The 23,287-nt window shown below is 35.5% G+C and overlaps 1 protein-coding gene across 6 annotated transcripts in view; it reads left to right on the top strand.

Moving 5' to 3' along the window:
• The window catches only part of MPP7 (MAGUK p55 scaffold protein 7), a 232,469-nt gene extending 210,251 nt beyond the window's left edge, over positions 1–22,218 (top strand). For 4 of the 6 annotated variants that reach the window (XM_074405158.1, XM_074405161.1, XM_074405160.1 and 1 more), the window contains 5 exons: positions 8,671–8,764; positions 9,824–9,932; positions 11,771–11,914; positions 14,063–14,221; positions 21,252–22,216. In XM_074405158.1, coding sequence (XP_074261259.1) covers positions 8,671–8,764; positions 9,824–9,932; positions 11,771–11,914; positions 14,063–14,221; positions 21,252–21,365 — 620 coding nt within the window. In that variant the 3' untranslated portion in view covers positions 21,366–22,216. The other 2 variants (XM_074405162.1, XM_003938395.4) reach the window with 2 other exon arrangements.
• Positions 22,219–23,287: the final 1,069 nt, after the last annotated feature.

Here is a 23,287-nt window from a genome sequence, read left to right as displayed (position 1 = left end):
TTATACTACGTTTTCCAAATTATTGTTTGTAATCATTTTCAGACATAAGTTATAGGACTGCTACTTTCTAGCACACATTACCAAGATGAAAGGAAAGGAAAATGTGGAACTAGACAGTTTCTTATTTTTTTCCTGTAATTATTCACTTCTCTTACAAAAACTGAATTACAATATGCAAGTTGTTAGAAAATTTTACAAAATAATTTTTAAGCTTACAAATGAGCAATTATATAAGAGACGTAGAAGATGCAAAAACAGATTACAAAGAAAAAAACAAATTTTTAAACTTCCTACTGTGTATTCTTCTCTTTGATTTTTCTTAATTTTGTAGCCTTCCCAGCAAAGTATGAGAAGGTTGATATTATCTCTGTTTCACAGAGAAGAAGATTGGGATAGAAAGGATGTGTTGACTTGAGTTCCATAGATGATAGGTGGACTTGGATTTAAAACCAGGTTTTTTTGTTTTTTTTTTTTTCTCAGTTCCTATGTTCTTCCTCTTCTATACTACTAGCTGTCCTTTAAAACTACAGACTCTCCTGGTTGTATTCCAGTAAGTAGTCAAAAGGATTTCTTTTGAAGATGAGAAATATCCATAAGGCAATCTATCCCACTAACTCTCTGTGATAGATGTGGTATTATGGAAGGACCTAGGGCAAGGCACTTGAGTCTCAATTTACCCAGCTGTTTAAAAGTTTGCCTCTCAAGTTGTTATAGAAGTTGACAATATTCTAGAAACGTTGTGGGGCTGGGACTCTCCAAAGAAATCCCCAAAGTTATTTTTTACTCTGATTTACTTTTAGACAGATGTTAATGTCAAAAGATCTTCATATAGCAATGTTTCACAGGCTTGCCTGATGAAAAGAATCTCTTGGAGTTCTATAAAAAGATATGCCGGATTATCTGTCTTTATAGCAGATGATTCCTGGTATCAGACATGTTTGGAAAACACAGCATCAAGCCAAGGTGATTTAATAAATTAGAATATATTTTAAGAGTAATTTTAGAATTTTAGATAGTTTTGCTTTATAAAATACTTTGTGCAGAGTCTTGAATATTGGAGAAAAATGATTGCTTTGATTATACCACCAGTATTGTTTGATGTTTATTTCCATAATTTTGTTTTTGAAAGCATGTATTACATATCCACCAGAAAAAAGTATGGACCAAAGGAACTCCTGCACATTGCTGATGGGATTGCTGCATAATCATTTTGGAAAACTAAGTTGCAGTATCCACTAAAGCTGAGCAAACACATACCCTGTGACCCAGCAATTCTGCTCCTACTGCCTACCCAATGGAAATGCATAAACACGTTCACCAAAAGACACGTACTGAGATATTCTTAGCTATTCATAAAAGTTCAAAACTGAAAACTACCCAATACTTATCACTTGAATAAGTAGAATGAAGAAGTCTAGTACATGCATACAATGGAATACTGTAATGCAATGAGAAAGAACAATCTGCAACTACATGCAACAGTAAGAATGAATCCCACAAATGTGTTGAGCAAAAGGAGGCAGACCCAAGAGAATAATGAGGCAGTATGATTTCATTTTTATAATTGCAATAAAAGCAACATTCATGTCTGCTCTTAGAAATGTCAAGGAGTTGGGTTAGAACAGGAACCCAAGAAGTGATTCTGAAGTGCTAGCAATTTTTTGCTTCTTGTTAGAGTGCTGGCTGCATGGGGTGTTAAACCTGTGAAAAGTAAGGAAGTTATATACACTTTTATGTGTATATATGAGTTATTGTATCATACTCAGGCTCTTAAATGTTAAAAAGAAATAATAGTTTATTAACTGTAGTTTGCTGATTTTCTGGTTTTCCTAAAAATGCTGTAGTTATGTAAATATTTCAAGAGGAAGCTGAGTGATTTTACATGGGACCTCTCTGTACAATTTTTGTAATTACTTGTGAATTTGTAATTACCTTAATTTAAAAAAAATTATTTAAATAGATGCTAAATCAGGTAAATACCCGAGCTAAAATGACTGAATGAGCTATATGAAGTCTTTAAAAATTATCCATGTAATAATATTAAACATTCAAAGTTGCTTTCCAAGAAAGTGGTGGCTGAAACTCTCACTTTCTGCGTTTTGCTTCTCTGTGGGAAGTTTCTTATTGATTGATTGTAGAGATGAAGTCTCACTACTTTGCCCAGGCTAATCTAATCTCAAACTCCTGGCCTCAGATGATCCTCCTGCCGCAGCCCCTTAACATGCTGGGATTTCAGATGTGAGCCACCATGCCCAGCTTGTGGGAAATTTCCTCCTTGAAAAGCAACATCAACATCGTTTTAAGGCCATAGGTTATCATCAGTAAATCTGAATGACTGTTAATACAACCAGTCAAAAGGATCTTGTGTGCATTACATTAAAATAAAACAGGTAACAAAAAGTATTACAGTAGACATCATATATTTGATGGATTCCAAAGTCTGTGTAGTTTAGAATTTGGGCATTCTGAGTCAACCACATCTGTTAATCACTTTCTATGATTCCCAGAAAGACATCTATTGCAGTTTTTGTGTTTTTGTAGGTTTTCAAGCATCCATGCTCTAGAAAACTTCTTTGTCCATAGGATACCTCACTTGCATTTTCTTAAAAAAAATTTAAAAAAGATAGTATAAGTAGGGTACCAGTTAAAAATTTTTTTTTCCTATCTCCCCAGGACAGCCATTTTGGGATATTTTGGGGAAATGGGGAAAGGGCTCCTATTTTGTTTCCTATTTTGCCTTAATCTGGGAACACATTGGGTACTCAGTGAGCTGTGACAAAGTTGTGCCTGCCTTGTGGTTAACGTGCACATCTTTCCCTTTGAGTCTCCTTCTCATAAGGATTTCAAATCTCTTATTCAGGATTCCTCATTGTGAATGAGGTCATGAGGTTCCTATGAAACTCATTATAATTAGGCCCTGACATTCTTCATCAGTAAAATAACATCAGACCTGGGTAATTCAGGTTGATTATGATAAGCAAACAATTTGGTTGTAGACACATTATAAATGCATTTGGTGATGTCATCAATGTCTTATTCAATTACCACTTGATGTGGTTCTAAAAATATTTTAACCCTGTTGTGGGATGCTATGTATCAGGGAAGTAATCTTTCAACCATGTGTTGCAGATTTTCAACCAAAATGTCCTGCCATCACAATTGAATAAAGACAATCTTTTCTCTGTCCATAAGAAAGAAATCAATGCACAGAAATTCTCAATTTTGATTGTCAGCAATACTTTTTACTTAGGCCAACTATTTGCTGAAGGAACACTAGCAAATAGCAACAACAAAACTGATTAAGTAATAAATGAACATTAAGCCTAAACTCCAAAGCAGAGCATTATACTAATTTTAATATTGCTCATGTTCTTGGATATTAATTGAGTAATATACACTCAGTAGGGTATTTTTCTGTTGTAAAGCTTTAGGCTTTATGATAGAATACAATGTACCAGTTTAGAATACAGTGTACCAGTACTTCATGCTGTTCCTATAAAGCATATGACATTTCATTTCAAAGAGTAGCACTACCTCTTGGTGTGCCACCTGCAGAGCAGGTATTAAAAACTGTTTAAAGAGATCTGAACATTGTATTAAAATATTCTTGCTAACTAAATAAAAGGGAATTAAACTTTGGGATGTAATTTAAATTAGTTGAGTTTTATCCATTACATTTTCTATTAAGTTACATCCCGCCCCCCCACCCACTGCTTCTCAGATTATTTTTTGTAACATCAAGATGTAATTGGAATAAACTGCATATATTTAAAAATACACAATTAGATCAGTTTTAGCATCTGCATACACATGCAAAATCATCACTACAGCCAACATAATGAATGTTTCCATCTCAAAAACTTTCCTTGTGCTCTTGGTAATCTAGTCTTGCAACCTGTTCCCAAGCAACCACTGATCTGTATTCTGTCACTATTGATTATTTGAAATGATTTACTGTGTTACCTAAATAGGATTACACAGTATGCATCCATTTTTTTCTTTGCCAGACTTTTTCCACTCAGCATAATGAATGTAAGATTCACCCTTGTTGTTTCCTACATCAATAATTCATTCCTTTTCATCCCTCTTCATGCTGAATAGCATGCCATTGTATAGAAATACCACTATTTGTCTATCCATTTACCTGTTGATGAATATTTAGGGGTTTCTCCCTCTATCCCCATTTTTGGCTATCATAAATAAAGTTATTACAAGGTTTTTGTACAAGTCTTTTGATGCATATGTGTTTTTATTTCTCTTTGGCCAAATAAGTAGGAGAGGAATGACAAGACCATGTGGTTTAATTTGTTAGGAAACTACTAAACCGATTTCCAAAGTAGTTATACCATCTTACAAACCACTAGTAGCACATGTGAGCTCTGGGTGTTCCACATTTTTGCCAACACCTGGTGTAGTCAGTCTTCTAAATTTTTGTCACCATCAGTATGTAGTGGTATCTCATACTTCAGTTTGCGTTAACTAATGACTAGCGTAATTTTATGCAGCAGTCCCCAACCTTTTTGGCACCGGGGAGCAGTTTCATGGAAGACAATTTTTCCACAGACACGACAGGAGGGGATGAGGTCAGACATACTGTTCCACCTCAAATAATCAGGCATTAGATTATCATAAGGAGGGCATAATCTAGGTCCCTCGCACATGCAGTTCACAATTGGGTTCATGGTCTTATGGGAAACCAGTGCCATAAGGGGGTGGAGCTCAGGTGATAACACTCCCTTGCCCACCTGCTGCTCACCTTCTGTGTGGCCTGGTTCCTAACAGGCCATAGACCAGTGTTGCTTGGGGGTTGGGGACTCCTGATTTTATGAATTCAGCCATTTATATATCTTCTTTGGTAGAGTGTGTGTTTAAATATTTTAACCATTTTTTTTTAAGACAGAGTCTTGCTCTGCTGCTCTGGCTAAAGTGCAGTGGTGTGCTTTGGGTCACTCCAACTTCCACCTCCTGGGTTCAAGCGATTCTCCCACCTCAGCCTCCTGAGTAGCTGGGATTACAGTTGTGTGCCACCATGTCTAGCTAATTTTTATATTTATAGTAGAGATGGGGCTTCACTATTTTGGCCAGGGTGGTTTGGAACTCCTGGCCTCAAGTGATCACCTGCCTCAGACTCCCAAAGTGGTGGGATTACAGGTGTGAGCCACCATGTCTGGCCCATTTTTAAAAAGTGGATTGTTTGTCTAATTACTGAGTTTTGAGAGTTCTACTCATAGATACCTGTTCTTCATCTGATAAATGTGTTACACATATTTTCTTCCAGTCTGTGACTGGCCTTTTCATTTTTTTTTTTAATGGTGTCTTTTAAAAAGCAAAAGTGTTTAATTTTGATGAAATCTAATTTATCAATTTTTCTTTTATGTTTTGTAATGTTCCTGTTCTATGTAAAAGTTATTTGCTATCTCAAGGTTGCAAAGATATTCTGTTGTCTTCTAGAAGTTTCAGTTTTAGGTTTTACATTTAGATCTTGACTCATTTCAAGCTTGTTTTTCATGTTGTTATTTAGCACACTTGCCTCGCTCCTGATCTCAGGGGAAAACAGCTCCATCTTTTACCATTAATATAATGTTGGCTCATTGAGGTCCTTTATCAGTTTGAGGACATTACTGTTACTCCTACTTTGCTGAGACTATTGTGAATGCTGTCGAAGTTTTAAAAAATGCTTTCTTTGCATGCATTGAAATGATTGTCTTGGCTGCCATTAATTTCTTAATTTTATGAATTCTACTGCTTTTCTAATGTTAAGTCAACCTTTGGTATATATATATAGATAGATAAATAATTTATATTATATATTTTATATATATTTCTATTTATTTTCATTTATATATAAACAAATGTTATATTTAAATGTATATGTTATATATAAATAAATTTATATATATAAAGCCAACCTTTGATATATATAGTAAATATATATATATAAAATTATGGAAATGATTAAATTTAAGCTACTATTTTCTTATTTGTTTTCCGTTTGTTTCCTCTGTATTTTATTGCATTTGTCTTCCTTTTCTGCCTTCTTTTGGATTGAATCCTTTTTCGTTTCCATTTTAGTCTACCCATTGACTCTCTGGTGGTATCTCTGCATTCATTTTTTACTGGTTGTTCTAAATATTAAAGTATGTATATCTAACTATTTGTGGTCTGCTTGGAGTTTAACTTGGTGTCAACTCACATAAAATATAGAAACCTGGCAACCATTTAAGACCCTTTCCCCCAGCCTAATCTTTTTGTTTTAGGTGTCAAGTGTATTACATTTGCATACATTGAAAACTCTATCAGACAATATTATAACTTGTCTTTAAAATGATCATATATATCTTAATGAACCTAAGAGGAAAAAAGTAGACTTTTACATTTACACAGCTATTTGTTTTTTCCTCATTCCTGAAAATAGAAATTTCCTCCTCATCATTTCTCTTCAGCCTAAAAAACTTCCTTGATTATTTCTTTTAGAACAGTCTGCTGGGGAATTCTATTAGTTTCTCTTCATCTGAGGAGGTCTTTATTTTGCCTTTATTCTTGAAACCCATTTTGATTAAGTCTTTTCCTTCAATGCTTTAAAGATATTTCATTGATTTCTTATTATTATGATTTATGTTAACATATCTGTGACAGTTTAAGTCATTATTCACTTATGTGTTATGTGCCTTTTCCTAGCTGCTTTGAGATTTTTAAATTTATCTTTGGGTTTTAATAGTTTGGTTATAATATATCTGGGCATAATATTTTCTTCTGAGTGTATCCTGTTTGGGATTTGCTGAGCTACTGAAATCTATAAGTTTATGTCTTTCGCCAAATTACGGAAGTTTGGGGCCTTGATTTCTTCAAACATATTTTTCTGGCCTAACCTCTTTTTTCCCTCTCCTTCTAGCACTCCTGTGACATACATGTTTTCTCATAGGTCCCTGGAGTTCCATCTATATTTTTAAAATCTTGTTGTTGTTGCTCAGATACAATTTTATCACCCTGTCTTTAAGTTCACTGGCTTTTCTTTCTGTCATTCTGTTACTGGGCCCACCTAGTGATTTGTTGCTATTATTTATATTTTTCAGTTCTACAATTTCTATTTGGTTTTTCTTCATAGTTTCTGTTTCTCTGCTAAGAATTTATATTTTTGTTCGATTCAAGTATATTTTCCTTTACCTTTTCAAGCATAGTTATGGTACCTGCTTTAAAGCCTTTGTCTAATCTGACTTCCAGGTCATTCAGAGCTGCCATCTGCTTTCTTTCCCCTTAAATATTGGTCTTTGTTGTTGTTGTTGTTGTTATTTTATGTTAAATGATTTCAGATTGCATTTTGGACATTGTGAATGTAATGTTGTATTAACACTAGGTCCTGTTACAATATTCTGGAGAATTGGTATTTTTATTTTTGCTGTCAGCTGCTTTTATCTCATTTGTTATATTGATTTGAGCCTGTTTTGGTGCAAAGATTAATCTAAGACTTGTGTGCATGCTTCAGATCTCAGCTCAGTTCTTTAAGACTTTTCTTCATTAGCTTAGATATGTTTTGCGCTACTGCTATTCAGGGCTTAGGCTGAGACCTGGACATTCCACTCTCAGTTCACTTCATAAGGCCTTTGCCATGATGGTCTGAATTTGAACTGCATGTATATAGCACAGACGCGATTCTTAGACTGTTGTTCATACACAGAATTAAAGTATTTTCTTCTTCAACTTTCTCCACTCCTGGATTTCCTCCACGCTTTTCAAACCATGGGGACTTTTTTTCTTCCTGGATCTTTGAGCCAAAACATTAGGGCTTCTATTAGTGTTTAGCTGCAAATTCTACCATGCTGCTCTGTGGAGGATTCCCACCCTTGGGGCAAACCTAAGAGGAAAATAAAGTCAAACTTCTCGCCATGCAGTTGTACTCCCCTCTACAGTCTACCTGCTTTCCTTATTTTCAAAATGTTCAGATAGTTTATTGGCATCCATAGTTTTAGTTCGGATCTGCAAGAAGGTTGGCTTGTAGTGGGTTTACATTTGCCATGTCAGCACTGGAGTGTCTTAGGCTTTGTTCTTGTTGTCCTTTTAATGAATCCTATATTTTCTGCTCCATTTTAATTTATTAATAAATAATTAGGCAAGATTACGGAAAGGTTAGAAGTTCAATAGAATTCTAAAATGATGCTATTTAAAACTTCGCAAAGGAGGAATGAATAGCACACAGAAGTATTTGACTTTACGTGGCTAGTAAAACAAAACTTTGATGGCATAGCCACCATGTCTCATGAGAGGAGGAGAGTCAAACAATTTCAGAGTTTTCCTAACAACTTAGTGGTCATTAGATTTGCTTTAATGAGTAACGATCAATAAAGCTAATAAGCATACTATTTGCAAAAGAAAGGTTTTTTTCCACACAAGTTTAAATATCATTCTTATATCAGGTTAGAGAGCCTGCAAAATAGCAAATAATAGCACAGACATACAACGCAATTAACTTTTTTATCCATCTTCAAGTCAATATAATTTTAATAACAGTGGAAAATCTGGATTTATAACAGCTTACTATATTTTATTAGCTAATTCGCTTTTTAAATAGATTTTTAAATCCTTTTGAAAAAACTATGCTTGATTTCTTTTTTTAATATTTTCCTTAAGGTGGCTGATATGGGCTTTTCTAAACTCCTTTTCATTAAATCACAGATACTACCAGAGCAAAAAGAAGCCAGGAGAGTGATGGTGTTGAATACATTTTCATTTCCAAGCATTTGTTTGAGACAGATGTACAAAATAACAAGTATGTGGACATTTTTGAGAATTTTCATGTGACTGTTTTTGATGAGCACATGCCTGTTCAGTTTTAGACAACTGAGAGTCCCCCTCCATTTGAAATGTATTTTAGTTATCATGATAATATTTGAAACAGATGAAAAGGTAATACTTTGGTTGGTAATTATTAATCTTCACCTCTAATTTTTTAGTAACCTGGATTTGCTTCATTTCTATAAAATATGTAGGCATTATTTTCCAGAATGAGGGAAGGTTGCAAGTGTCTTATTCTGACCTCCTGCCAGCCCACTAATTGAATCTTAACATACAATTTGGATAGAATTTTACTTCAAAAACTAATGAACAACTATGTAGTATATCACTAGTTTCAGCATCTGCTTCCACACCCGCATCTCATTCTCTCATTGGCTCTTCTAAAAATTGAAATGATGGTAATTAACTTTCTGGTGCCGTCTCCTCTAGCTAGCTCCAAGCCCACCCCATTGCTTCCCATCCAGGTTTTCCATCTGCTGAGGCATGAATATTTTAGGCTATCAGAAGCAATATGTGTTTTAATGCAGGATCGTGGATTTTTATTGAAACATCGAAATGCTTTTTTCGAATTTGGCGCAGTGACTGTGTTTTTATAGCACATGATCGGCTGCCCTGGCTCCATTAGCCACCACCCAGTGCCTCTAGTTCTGAAGCTGGGCTGGGTTAGTCTGTAGCATGCAATGAAATTCCAGTAGTTTCTATTGTTTGGCTTATTCACCATTTTATTGCACTGCATTAGTTCTGAAAAAAAGGTGGCGGGGGGGCGGTGATGGAAAACATTAGAGCCCTACTAGACTAAAGTACTTTTTTTCTGCTTAAGTGTAATTTAAGCAAGTGTTACTGATTTGAAAATGTAAAATAAAATATTTTCTAAAAATTGACATTTTGAAATACTTGGCTCTGTTTATTTTATTAAACATAGTTTTAAAAAATTACATGTTCAACAGAAACGACTTCTACTTATGAATTTTATCTTGCCACCTATAATTATTTTAAATTCACAAATGATTCTGATGCATCTAATTTTTTACAGGTTTATTGAATATGGAGAATATAAAAACAACTACTATGGCACAAGTATAGACTCAGTTCGGTCTGTCCTCGCTAAAAACAAAGTTTGTTTGTTGGATGTTCAGCCTCATGTAAGTAAACAATGAACTATTCAATATCCTTCTGACCCACGTCATGTACAGCACCTTATGTGAGCATTTCAATATGAAATACATATGAAATCAACTCGCTTTTGGCATATATTTGGCTTTTCTGAGATGGCAAAAGCATTTAAATGTAATTTGAGACATCTTTGGTGGAAAAAAAGAAAAGCCCATAATATTATTAGAAAAGAGAAGTGGCGGAAGCTCCAAGACCTGCGTTTGTAACACCTATTTATATCCAGTTTTTGTCAAGTAAAGCAGCTCTTAGATATTTCTATGTATTCTGTATTTTTAAAAAATATATCACATTGTGACATGCATAATGCATTCTTATGTGTTATGTATTGGTATCAGTGTCTATAATTTTTAAAAATGGATATTTTGGCTCCAGGTCTTTGACTTCGGTTCTGTATATATCCTAGCAAATACCCCCCACTAGAACTGAACGGCGTTTTACAGGAACTGTACTGAATGAAAGCCCCATTGCAACTGCCAGATCTGCACCTGTCATCCTGGACACTCCATTATGAACGTTCTGAACTGAGAATGTCAGTGTATGAAGCCATTCAATCCCCTATCAAACCATGTATCTTCCAGCAGACTCCCAGCCCACAGCATTTTCCTCATTTCCCAGGGACCATGGTTTATCTTTCCTCTGATGGCTGCACTCTGCGGTGCAAAACCTCCAAATACTAGAATGACCTGCAGAAGCCCTTTGCACCTCTAAAGGAAGATGAATCTGGAGTAAGAGGGTTTCAACAGTCATCAGGGAGGCTGCCTCCTGACTTGGGCACTATGTTAGTCCATTATTGAATTGCTATAAAGAAATACCTGAGACTGGGTAATTTATTTAAAAAAAAAAAAAAGACGTTTAATTGGCTCATGGTTCTGCAGACTATACAGGAAGCATGATGCTGGAGAGGCCTCAGGAAACTTAGTCATGGCGGAAGGCAAAGGAGGAGTGAGCACTTCACATGGCTAGTGCAGGAGGAAGAGAGAGAGCAGGGAGGCGCCACACACTTTTAAGCAACCAGATCTCACAAAAACTGACTATTGCAATGACAGCACCAAGAGGAATTGTGTTAAACCCTAAGAAACTGCCCCTGTGATCCAGTCACCTCCCACCAGGCTGCACCTCCGGCGGTGGGGATTACATTTCAACATGGGATTTGGGTATGGACACAGATCCAAACCATATCAGGCACCAACAGTGAACGGGACAGTCCTGCTTATGCAGAGCCTCTCTGCTGGTGTCCCAGGTACAGTTGCTCTCAGACTCCCACAGTGTAGTTTCAGCTCATCAAGGATAACTTTCAGCTCCTACCGTTGATTATCGATGGGTTCCCAGAAGCATAGAGTATAGAACATCGACTGTTTGATGAAGCAATGTGAACAGGCTTCAGGGAGAGCAGGAGGCTGCCCTTGCAGGGCAGTCTGTAGCTTAGGGTGAAAGAGGAGAACTCCTGCCTGAAATCAGGAAGGGGCTTATAAGGGATGGTTGGAAGACGTTCATGGACAGAAGTTGATTTAACTCATCACACCTTTGGGATATTTGATCTAAAAACCAGTTTTGTGATATTTTTAGCCACTTCTGTTCAATGTTAATTATGATATATTTTGGAACATTTTTAAATGCTCTTACATTCCTCAGCTTTTTATATAGGTGTTTATTACATTTAATTGTCAATAGTTAATTGAATAATAATATATTGAGAGGACTACTGATCTTAAAGAATAATTTCAAGGAATTTTCTCCTTAGAAAGAAAATTCAGTAATTCATGATGCTATGGAGAAATGTGAGAAAACTTTCTTTTCTTCCTTGTAGACAGTGAAGCATTTAAGGACACTAGAATTTAAGCCCTATGTGATATTTATAAAGCCTCCATCAATAGAGCGTTTGAGAGAAACAAGAAAAAATGCAAAGATTATCTCAAGCAGGGATGACCAAAGTGCTGCAAAGCCCTTCACAGTAAGTATAATGATACTTGGGGGCCAGGTGTGGTGGCTCACACCTGCAATCCCAGCACTGTGGGAGGCTGAAGCAGGAGGATCACTTGAGCCCAAGAGTTTAAGACTGGCCAACATGGTGAAACCCCATCTCTACAACAAATACAAAAATTAGCCAGGCATGATGGTGCACACCTGTATTCCCAGCTACTTGGGAGGCTGAGGTGGGAAGATCACAAGATCCCAGGAGATTGAGAGTGCAGCGAGCTGAGATCACACCACTGCTCTTCAGCCTGGGCAACAGAGTGAGACCCTGTCTCGACAACAACCACAAAAAGCTTGGGGATAAGATATAAGCGGTAGATATAAGCAGTAGATAAGACATAAGATATAGTCGTATGTCTGAAAACGTACATACAGCTGCAAGTACTCGGGAAGAGTATAGTAGATCAAAAAATCAGTCAAAGAATTGTATTTAGGTACATACCTTTTGAATAGTTACACTTTTTGCGCTTTGGTGAATGGATCTTCATATTCAATTGACTCAAAGCTATTTTATATGCTGTTATGCATATATTTCATACTACTGTAGGCCAAACATTTGTATAAAATCTAGACCAATTAATTTACAGAGCAGCTTATTTTGAAGCTAAAAATACCATCAGTTACTGTTACTCATTAAGAGTCCAAATGAAAAATTTAATAACTTGCCTTGCCTGTCTCCTTGGGTCAATAATTACATTTAGCACAGCAAAAGAAAATCACTATTTTGGGTATAACATAAGTAGACCAATATTATTCAGCAATAATATTTGTATTTTCTATGAGTGTTATTGGAAATGATGATTGTGATATATTCATGAATATAATGGCTTCTGGCAAGACCTTTTATTGTTTTTGTTCTTAATCTTAAGATAATATAGTCTACCTTTGGACCAAAAATCAAAAGCAAAGAAATTAAATGTCAAAAGCTTATTTCTTTCTTCCCTCTCTTAATTAGCTCATCGTTAACTTTAGTCTGTATTAATTTATGAACTGTTCATTGTGGTTACAAAATATAGATCACATTTCTGATTCCCAGTATATTTGATAAATACCTTTTTTCACATGCCAACAGTACATATTCGTTCTGAGTAGGTACTGTCATGTGATGTTAGTTACTTAGACTCTTGATCAACACTAAAATTAAATTTTCTGTTATTGTGAAATCTTATGTGACAATGAAATGCAGACTCAAATTATTTCAGCATGTTGCAACATAAAGATATATTGTACTATTTAGACATTTTAAAGGTTTTTCAATGAAGATAAGAAAGGATAACATAGGATTTGGCTCTCTTACATTTATGTTATATAGCCAACTAAAATACTTCCTGGTTTTAAAAATGTGAGACACGAAGGCTCCTGAAACACTTCTAATGAGACATAGAAAGAACGTGGTAATTGTCTGGGCGTGGTGGCTCACGCCTGTAATCCCAGCACTTTGGGAGGCTGAGGCAGGTGGATCACTTGAGGTCAGGAGTTCCAGACCAGCCTGGCCAACATGGAGAAACCCTGTCTCTACTAAAAATACAAAAATTAGCCAGGTGTAGTGGCATGTGCCTGTAATCCCAGCTACTCAGGAGGCCGAGGCAGGAGAATTGCTTTAACCATTGAGGCAGAGGTTGTGGTGAACTGAGATTGCGCCACTGCACTGCAGCCTGGGTGACAAAGTGAGACTTCGTATCAAAATAAAAAACATGGTAATCATCCATTTACAAATGTGTCCAACTTTGAAAAAGGAGTTTATATTATAAATTCCTTCCTATGAATAAGCATAAATAATGCAGCCAAAACATCAGAGTAAACAATTCTTTTCTCTAATAGCTATTTTAATACTGATGTATCCCCATAATGATGAGTTAGTGACTCATTATCCTGCAATTCAGTTAAGGCAGGAGTTTTGACTCTTGCCAGAGTAGTTTTTGTTACAAGCAAATCAGAGAAATAGTATTAGAAATTATGGCTTCTGAAGCACTTGTGGTTAAAGAGGATGACTTTTATTTCTGGCTAAGGGGAAAGACTGAACACAGAATAGCATTAGGTAAACCAATTGTAGAATGTTTGCATTGATGTGAAGTGAGGTAATGGCCTGGTTAACCAATTATTTTTTTAATACTTCCTTTCGTAGGAAGAAGATTTTCAAGAAATGATTAAATCTGCACAGATAATGGAAAGTCAATATGGTCATCTTTTTGACAAAATCATAATAAATGATGACCTCACTGTGGCATTCAATGAGCTCAAAACAACTTTTGACAAATTAGAGACAGAGACCCACTGGGTACCGGTGAGCTGGTTACATTCATAACTAAGAGAAATTTCCATAATTTTCTTTTTTATAGAGTGCATGATGAAATCAATTACTGTTTTGGTAGTAGGCTTTAAAATCTATATCACTGTCATAGATGTACAATTTTGGTTCAGGTTGAATGCTGTTTGTTTGCATCTTTTTACAGCCTTATTTCAAATCCCATATGTGAGTATGAGATCTGCAATCAAAATGTGCACAGTACTGTATGCTTAGCAAAACCTCAAACCTTCTGGCTGTCTTTAATACAGCTCTATCTCCAAGATGAGGCTGAGATTTTCAGAGAGACCTAGGTAGAGGCTTAGTAGGTATTGGAGTTCAGTGCTCCAGCTGGTCTCAGGTATGGCTGCTGTTGTCAAGTTCGAATGTTAGCCCTTGAAGGTATCAATTCAGTAGCCATGAGCAGCTCCAGACAGACAGGACAGTTTTGCTGTTTCCAGTGGATCATCACAGATTTAGCTGGGCTGGCAGTAAGGCATCCTCCAAAAGTGCAGACTTTTTCTTACCTACTCGCGATACATTCACAGTGTGTGCATTTTAAAATCCTTCTTAAAGGAGTAACTGAAATTTTACCTTGAGTGAATGGCCTCCATAGTATAGCTTGAGAAGTCCTTTTGAGTACCTGTCATGACTCAACAAATATTTAATAAGGGAAAGTAGCCTTTTAACAGTTATTATATAAGTAACTAAAAGCCTTTCCTTGTGGAATTAATATTAGTACCAATGGTAGAGTCTTGTGGCAAGAAATGATTACAAAGGATATTTTTATTTGTAAATCCTCAGAAGACATTTATGAAGTCATCCAAAATGGTATTTTAGCTGTTTTTGGATTTTCCCAATAAATTAGAAGAAGAATTTCTATTCTAAAACATGTAAAACATGTTTTACATGTTACTTATACAATTAAAGAAAAACTAAAGATTATTTTTCATATCTGTGCAATAGATCACCCTCTCTTTAAGTTGCTCTAAGATATGTTTTAGAAAACTTTTCATGTAATGTTAATTTATTTATTTGTCATCAAAATGATTCTTAATACTGTCCAGGCACCATCCTAACCTTGCCATTGTTAAAGAAGTTTAAGAAAGACTCTTACATTGTAAATATTTAGATGGGAGCTCTCACTTTTCTTTGATACTACTGATTTTCAGCAAGTGAATTATATACTTCAAAATGCTAGAAATGACTGTACGTTCTATAAGAGAACATATCCTGCCATTCTTGCATGCAGTGAAGCCCTGCCAGTCGAAAATCATTGCATTTGTGACTTTTCAAAGAGAAAAAAAAATGTTATTTTTTGTTGATTTGTAAAGAGAGTTTAAATGTCATGTTAAAAAAAATAGAATGTAGAAAAATTTTATATATTTATGAAATATTTGAAAGGCATATTTTTTTAAATATCAAATGGGGCTATTCATAAAATAAGTTGATTGTATGTCAAGATGTCCTAATTTAAAAGAGTAGTTTTGTAAATCAAGGTCACATTCCATGTGAATAGTTGAGCTTTGCACAGGTAGATCCAAGTATGCTATCTGTGCACAGCACATTAGATAGCATGATTCACTAGTTTTCCTTCAGACTTTTGAAGTTCATATTAGAAACAGAGACAGAAACCACTCCTGTGGCCTTGACACATAGTCACACCAAAACAGATGATCAGACTAAGTATTATACAACAACATGATCCAGACAGTGAGTTCTAAGTGTATTAATTATATAGCATCGATTTTGTTTTTAAAAAATGAAAGAGGGAGGGTTGCTAATCTGAAGTCTTAAGTAGATTGTTTGGGTAGCGTATTCCCTTCTTTAAACGTTGTCTAAAAGTGTCTATAAATCAAGACTTCTGGTACAAACAATGATGGGAACTAAGTAATAATTCAGGCAATCACCAGAGTCATTTAGGTAGTCCAAATCTTTTGCCCTGAAATACCCACATTAAAAAATAAATGCAGATAATTACTTCAGTTCTTTACTTTGGGGACAGAGATAAAGGATAAAGTGAAAGAAACAGGCTTTTTTTGGTGGTGGCAATAATGGAATGTTATAAAAATATAACGTTTTAAAAAAGAAGGGTCCAGACCTTTATTTAGGGCCAGAGCTAGAACAATATGTTTTAAATAATGGGGGAGAAAACAGGGGCACTTTGGCAATTTGAGAAATCAGTATAGTTATTATTATTATTATTATTATTATTATTATTATTATTATTGGAGGCAGGGTCTTGCCATGTTGCTCAGGCTGGTCTTGAACTCCTGGGCCCAAGCAGTCCTCCTCCCTTGGCCTCCCAAAGTCCTGGAATTACAGGTGTGATCCACCATGCCCAGCCAGTAGACATAGTCTTAAAAATAGTGTCTACATGGCCACCTTGGTGCTTAGAAAGATATTTGATTAAAATTTAAGGAGGCAAGGCCAACTCCAAGAGTTCATTGATAGCTGCAGCCCAAAGGCCCTGAATTCTATACTTTCTTCCTCCAGCCTCCTTCTCTAGCAAGAAGAATAGCACTCCTCCCTCTAGAAGTCAGCTCTCAAGTTCGAGTGTTAGCCACTATGTAAGAGAATAGGAATGTTCACTTTTTAAAGTTTGTATATTTAAAATCCAAGACCAAAAAGGAAATTCTGTACTTCTATAATTGACTAAAGTTAGTTAAACATAAAAAGGTGAAATTAAAATTCAATTTTTTACCCTTGTTTTACTGAGCAATATGGAAGTTCTTGGTATCTTTAAGGCTGATCTTCCTGGTATTGTGTAATGATTTAATGTATCTAAACTGCAATAATTTGAAATTGACAAATGTAACCTTCTCAGACTTACAAAACTATGTTCTTAAAATCTTTCTAAAGATACAGATTTTTATTATTTATTTTCTTTTGACTAGGAAGGATTTATAAATGTAATGGAAAATCTTTGATCTTAATAAAGTACCTTCAAACAATGTGTGTACTTGAAAATTGTTTTTGCACTTGGATATTATATTTTATTATACTACTGTTCTGATCTGTTCTATTATACTATTTCCCATGGTAGAACAAATTCTATTTTCTACTGTGATATGAAGTGATGTAATTGAACTTGCCATGTCTAAAATTAAATTCAACATTTTTTTTCAGTCAAACACTGCTTTCATCAAGGTTGTTGGAGAGATGGAATTCACTAGTGTTGTTCTCACCCATATAGTCTGGCAATTTAAAACCGTCGAGAACCACAGGGGGAAGGAATTAGGACCATCAAATGGTGGGAACATCCCTCCCCCACTCCCCACCCCTTCCCCTCCTCCCCATTAGGAATCAGCGTCACAGGCATCCTCTTCCTGAACTCAAGTTAGGCTAAATTCAACTTTTCCAGCTGTGCATATGGGAACAAACTGGCATCTGCTTATGCAAATTAGCTAGCATTGGCCTTGCTTCAGTCCTCGAGCCAGTCAGCCCCAGCTCTGCATCCACAGAAAGGTTGTCTTTAAGAGCATTTAAAAGCATTTAAGAGCGTGGGATTTAGAGTCAGAATTCTTTAGTTCATGTTCTGGTATTGCCTGTTACCAGCTCTGCAGCCTTGAGAAAAACATTGAACCTCTCTGTTCTTCATTTTCTCTTAAAAAAAATAAATAAATAAGAAGAACAGTGATTACCTTATGGTATGGGGTGGGGATGAAATGAAAGAATCCATGTATTCTTAAAACAACACCTGGAACAGAAGTGCTCAATAATTGTGAGCTCCTGTTTTATAATGGTCATTATCATGACATCACACAGTTTAAAAATAGCTGTATAAATATTTTCAATCACCCTACATAAACAGTTTCCCTATTAATACTCACTGGAGATTTACAATAAATAATTTATTAGCAGCTTTATTATTTAAAAAAAATTTCATAGCTTCCTACCAAGTGATACATTAGGAACTAATTAGGTAATCCCCAATAGGAAGTGAACCAATTTTTATTTTTAACCACTAGGTATGCAATGTAACCGATAACAGAAAGAAATGTCCCTTAATTGTATTAATGCCCTTTCCTCTGCTGCCACCCTTTTCTCCCCAAATGTATGCTCAGTTACAATTAAGCTTCTGGAGGACAGGAAATAGTTTACTTTTGTAACAGCAATCTTATACAGGCCTAAACACTGGTTGGCAAAATTGTACTTATTAATCAGAGAAAGTCTTTATAATTTCCATACATGATCTTATTTAATCCCACGACTATTTGGAAGATATTATCTTCATATTTTGCAGTGGAGCGAACTGAGCCGCAGGGCTGGAGTACCTTGCCCACAGTGACACAGGTGATGAGCAGTGGACTTAGGGTTGGAGTGTCGTCTGGCATCCTCCAGCTCCGTACTGTTTCCACTGCATTGCACTTAATAGTGTTTCTGTAACTTGAGCTAAAGCTGGAAACAGGTTAAGATTTGAGTAATCAGAGGAATGATTGTTCACTCTTAATGCACATGCAGTTGGCAAAGAATTTTCTCAAAACACTGTTGCTTTAGTCAGGTACAACTTGATGTATCTGTACCCGTATCTAGGAGTTAATTTTCTAACAATGGATATTACTAGAAATGTATTAAAAACTTAGCATACTATGAAATTTTATGTTAAGTCTGTCTGAGTTCCAGACCCTACTCAAGATTGGACTCAGTCAATCATGATAATCTCCTCTCTGTAGTGATTTATCTGGGCTGGTCATGCTACCAATTCGAGGTCATGTCTGTTGGAGGAGCTATGAGAAAGAAACATTTCCTTAATTAAAACAACTGCATGAAATGAAAATCCTTTATAGTCCTGTCCTCATCTTCCTGCTTGAGATGCTTATCAATATGGCAGCTATAATCCTAACCTGACATCAGAGGATGACAAAGGCCAATCAACTAAGGATGACTGAGTGAGAAGGATCCTAAATCCAGAATATTGAACTGCTGAGCCAATCCTGGGACTTCCCCTAACTGTTAAATTTTTTTAAAAAAAATGTTCTGATGGTTTAAGTCACTGCTTCCTTGCTGCTGAAATCACTCCTAATTTGAAACAGTGTTCATGAGCCACTCAGGCTATTCTCAATATCTACTTTTCACTTAGCAGAAGCTGTCCTTTTGCCCAGCAGTCACATGCCCTGCATTGATACAATTACTGAGCATTAATACACTCTATAGAATGGTCCAAAGCAAGACATCCCATTTAAATTTTGTTTTTCTAGGATTTCATTTTTTTCCTGCTCAATATGGATAAGAATTTAACCTTAAAATTCAGTTCAGAAAAAAGTTGCTCTTAATGTTTTTGGATTTACAAATGTATGATGGTTGTGTTCTATTAGTCACTCAAAATTTATTATAAATTAAAAGGCTGACTAAACACTGCAGAGTCTACCATTTCAAACAAAGTAATGCCTGTTTTATTGTTTAATTTGACTCGGGCAAGAATTATACCACAAGGTTTCATTTGTTAAGCCCTTGCTCTGTGCCAGGCATTGCCACTTAGTAGTAGATAGCAGCTCTTTGTGATCTTCAGTTTCACTTAAACATAGAAAAGTTCTAAATAGAAATATATTTGAATAACTATAAACTATAGCTACAAAACATTTATTGCTGTAAATGTTAGAACACAGTGTAGCATAAACTTATGAAAATATATTACTATCAGGAATCTAGAAGATATAAAAATAACTGAGGATAGAAGAAGGGAGAGAGCAACATAAATGTTGTTATTATCAGTTAAATAATTATTTTTTAAGAATTTGACCAGCATGGGCAACATGGTGAAACCCTGTCTCTACCAATAAAAAAGAAAAAAGTAAAAGAGCCGGAAGTGGTGGTGTGCACTGGTAGTGCCAGCCACTCAGGAAGCTGAGGTGGGACGATTGTTTGAACCTGGGAAGTTGCTGCAGTGAGCTGTAATCGTGCCACTGCACTCCAGCCTGGGCAATGGAATGAGACCCTATCTCAAAAAAACAACAAAACATAACAAAACAGAAAAATAGAAAGCAATTTCCAGTGGGACTGTAATTAAATATAAAGAACCAAAAAGAGAATTTAAAAAATGAGATGACAGAAGCAAGACTAACTATCTCTAACAAGGGATGTAAATGGCATAAATTCATGTATTGAGATATTTCAACTATATTGAAAAATGTAACCAACTGTATGCTTCCACATGAGAAAGATTTTAAGTGAGAGGATTAGCTACAATATGCCAGGCAGATGCAAACAGAAAGCAGAGAACACAAAAATAATAACACCACAGTTAAAATCGATGCTTATTAATTGAGTCGAAAAGTTGTTCTTTCGTAATTAATGCTACGAGCCACTGCAGGAAGAGCACTGAAGGCCCAAAACAAAACATGAGAGACATAATCAACAAAACCACATTATTTGATAATCTGTAAAACACATCTCTTAGACCTTGAAGAAAAATGGTTAAGAGGGTCTGAATATCATAATTTTTCAGGCTGATATCAAGCAGTTTATGGATTCTTTTTTAGATTCTTTGTATTTAATTTTAGTCTCACAAGCAATTGTTTCCATAGCTATGTCAGAGCTGTGGAAAGAGTATTTTGTCCTGAAAATGAGATTACATCTCATCGAGCATTTATAAAACAAAATTTTAAAGTACGCCACAGGAAAGCCTCATTAAACTCCAAAATATTTAAATACCTCAAATTACATTTTATGACCCTAGTCCTAGGAACAAATAGCAAATATAAACTGAAAAAGGGCCTAGAAATAAGAACTCTAGAGCATTTGGATCATCAAGGAAATAAAAATAAGATTGTAGATTATCCAGAAAATAACACTGAAATCAGAACCTATGGAATATGAATAAAACTGAGCTCAAGAAAATTTGTCGCTTTAAAAACTGTTCTAAGAAAAAAATAAAAATAAACATTGGCACAAGCAACTCGGGAAAGAATAACATGAGTGGTACTGTGTTTTGGCTAGGTTATTATATACACTGAATTTTCCAGGAATGCACTACCTTGTAAATCAAAGGGAGATTGTACTTCATGTTTTTTTTTTTTTTTTTTTTCAGAACTTTACTAAGAGTTCCCTCCCCCCCCAGTTTTGGAACATCATGCCACCAACTGCAGTACAACTCATGGCATTTGAGTCTCCACTGATGCATCATATATATCTATACTCATAGAGGGTCAGAGGGAGAAGAGAGAGGAAAGAGAGATGTTACCTGAAAAGAAATACAAAATCTGCTAGGCCTCAAACATCTCATCTGCAATGGGATAGTAGATGACAGAAGCCATATCATATACTGTGGGGAAAATAAGTCTAAGCCTAGAGTTCTGTAACCATTCAGACTATCATTAAGAGCAACAGTAAATAAGCTCAGATGTTTTTACCATCCCTATATTCTTCCTGGAAGAAAAGGCTCAGTGATGCACTTCAGCATTGAAAATAAATTCATGAATGAAGAGGGCATGAATAAAAGCCAAAAAAGTGAAAGAATCAGCAAAACATAAGACAATACTAAATAAGAAAGATTTATATTCAAATCATTGCTATACCACTTCCCAGCTATTACATCATGCACACCACTTAACCTTCTAGAACCTTCATTTCCTAATCTATAAAACAGAAGTAATAATAAGATGGATACAATAGGGCTCATTAAAATACTCTACCTAAATCCCTTAGGACAGTGTTTGGCATCTGGTAAATGTTCCGTACATATTAGCTATTATTATAATCAATGAATGGAAATGGCTAAAATATTTTTGGAGACCAAGTTTGCATTTCCATCAAATGTTAAATTACTTATGCCATGCTCCTGAACCAAACGCCAGGCCCCTGAACCAAACAGCTTCCATGTACACTCATATTTGTGTAGCAATGTTAGTAGCAGTAAAATTTATTGTGGAAGAAATTTAAATCAATCTCTTGTTAGTGAGGGAATAATAAACAATGGTGTAATATAGTTTTGACTACTATACCACTGTTTTAAAATATGGGGTGGTTCTTTTTGCATTGTATTATTGTACTGGAATACAGTGCAAAAAGGTATATAATATATATTATACTACAATATATAGTATTACTTATAAGTAATATATCAAAAATACAATTATATATTATTAGAATGTATACAATATGTATATTATATGTAATATATATAATATGTGTTATGTACATTGTATACATCATTATAATGTATATAAAAATTGCGTGAATATATTGGTATGGAAGGATGTTACATTCTCGTGTGTGAAGATACATATTAAATAGTATGGAAATATACAAATCAACTGTTAATAGTGTATATACACCTGGGAGTGTGGAGGTGCTGATGAGTATGTACTTTTCTGTTATTTGAATTGGTTTTTATTTAGCATTGTGTTTTGCATGGCTATAAAGAAATACCCGACACTGGGTAATTTATAATACAAAGAAAAGAGGTTCTGCAGGCTGTATAAGAAGCATGGTGCCAGCATCTACTTCTGGTGAGGGCTTCAGGGAGCTTTGCTCATGGTGGAAGAGGCTGAGGCAAGAGGATGGCTTGAGCCCAGAGGTTTAAGGCTGCAGTGAGCTGTGATTGTGCTACTGCACTCCAGCCTGGGTGACAGAGCAAGACCCTGTTTCTAAAAAAATTAAGAAATCTGATTCACTTGGAAATGAGGATCTAGAGTTCAGAAAAATTAAAAATAATATGTATCTATATTTACTATGTAGATATATCTTCTGTGTAGATAAATTTTTTCATAGATATATCTATCTACATAGAAGATAGATTGATAGATTGATTGATTGATAGTAGACAGATAGATATACATAGTAGAGACAGGGCCTCACTCTGTTGCCCAGGCTTTTTTCAAACTTCTAGCCTCAGACAGTCCCCCTGCTTTGGCTTCCCAAAGTGCTGAGATTGCAGGTGTGAGGCACCATACCCAGCCCCTAGATTTTCTTTCTCTTGATTAACTCTCACATGCAAAAATGGCCACCAGTACCTGTTGGTTTTGTACTAGTGATGTCTCTTATTCACCCACTGCCACTAACTCATCATATCTTTCTCGACCTATTTCAATATCCTCCAACTGGCTCCTCTTCTGCAGTTTTGCC

This window comes from Saimiri boliviensis, chromosome 8 (genome assembly GCF_048565385.1).
Source record: "Saimiri boliviensis isolate mSaiBol1 chromosome 8, mSaiBol1.pri, whole genome shotgun sequence".
NCBI classification, from domain to species: Eukaryota; Metazoa; Chordata; class Mammalia; order Primates; family Cebidae; genus Saimiri; species Saimiri boliviensis.
The sequence above is the reverse complement of the archived record's forward strand: the minus strand, read 5'-3'. Positions and strand labels throughout refer to the sequence as shown.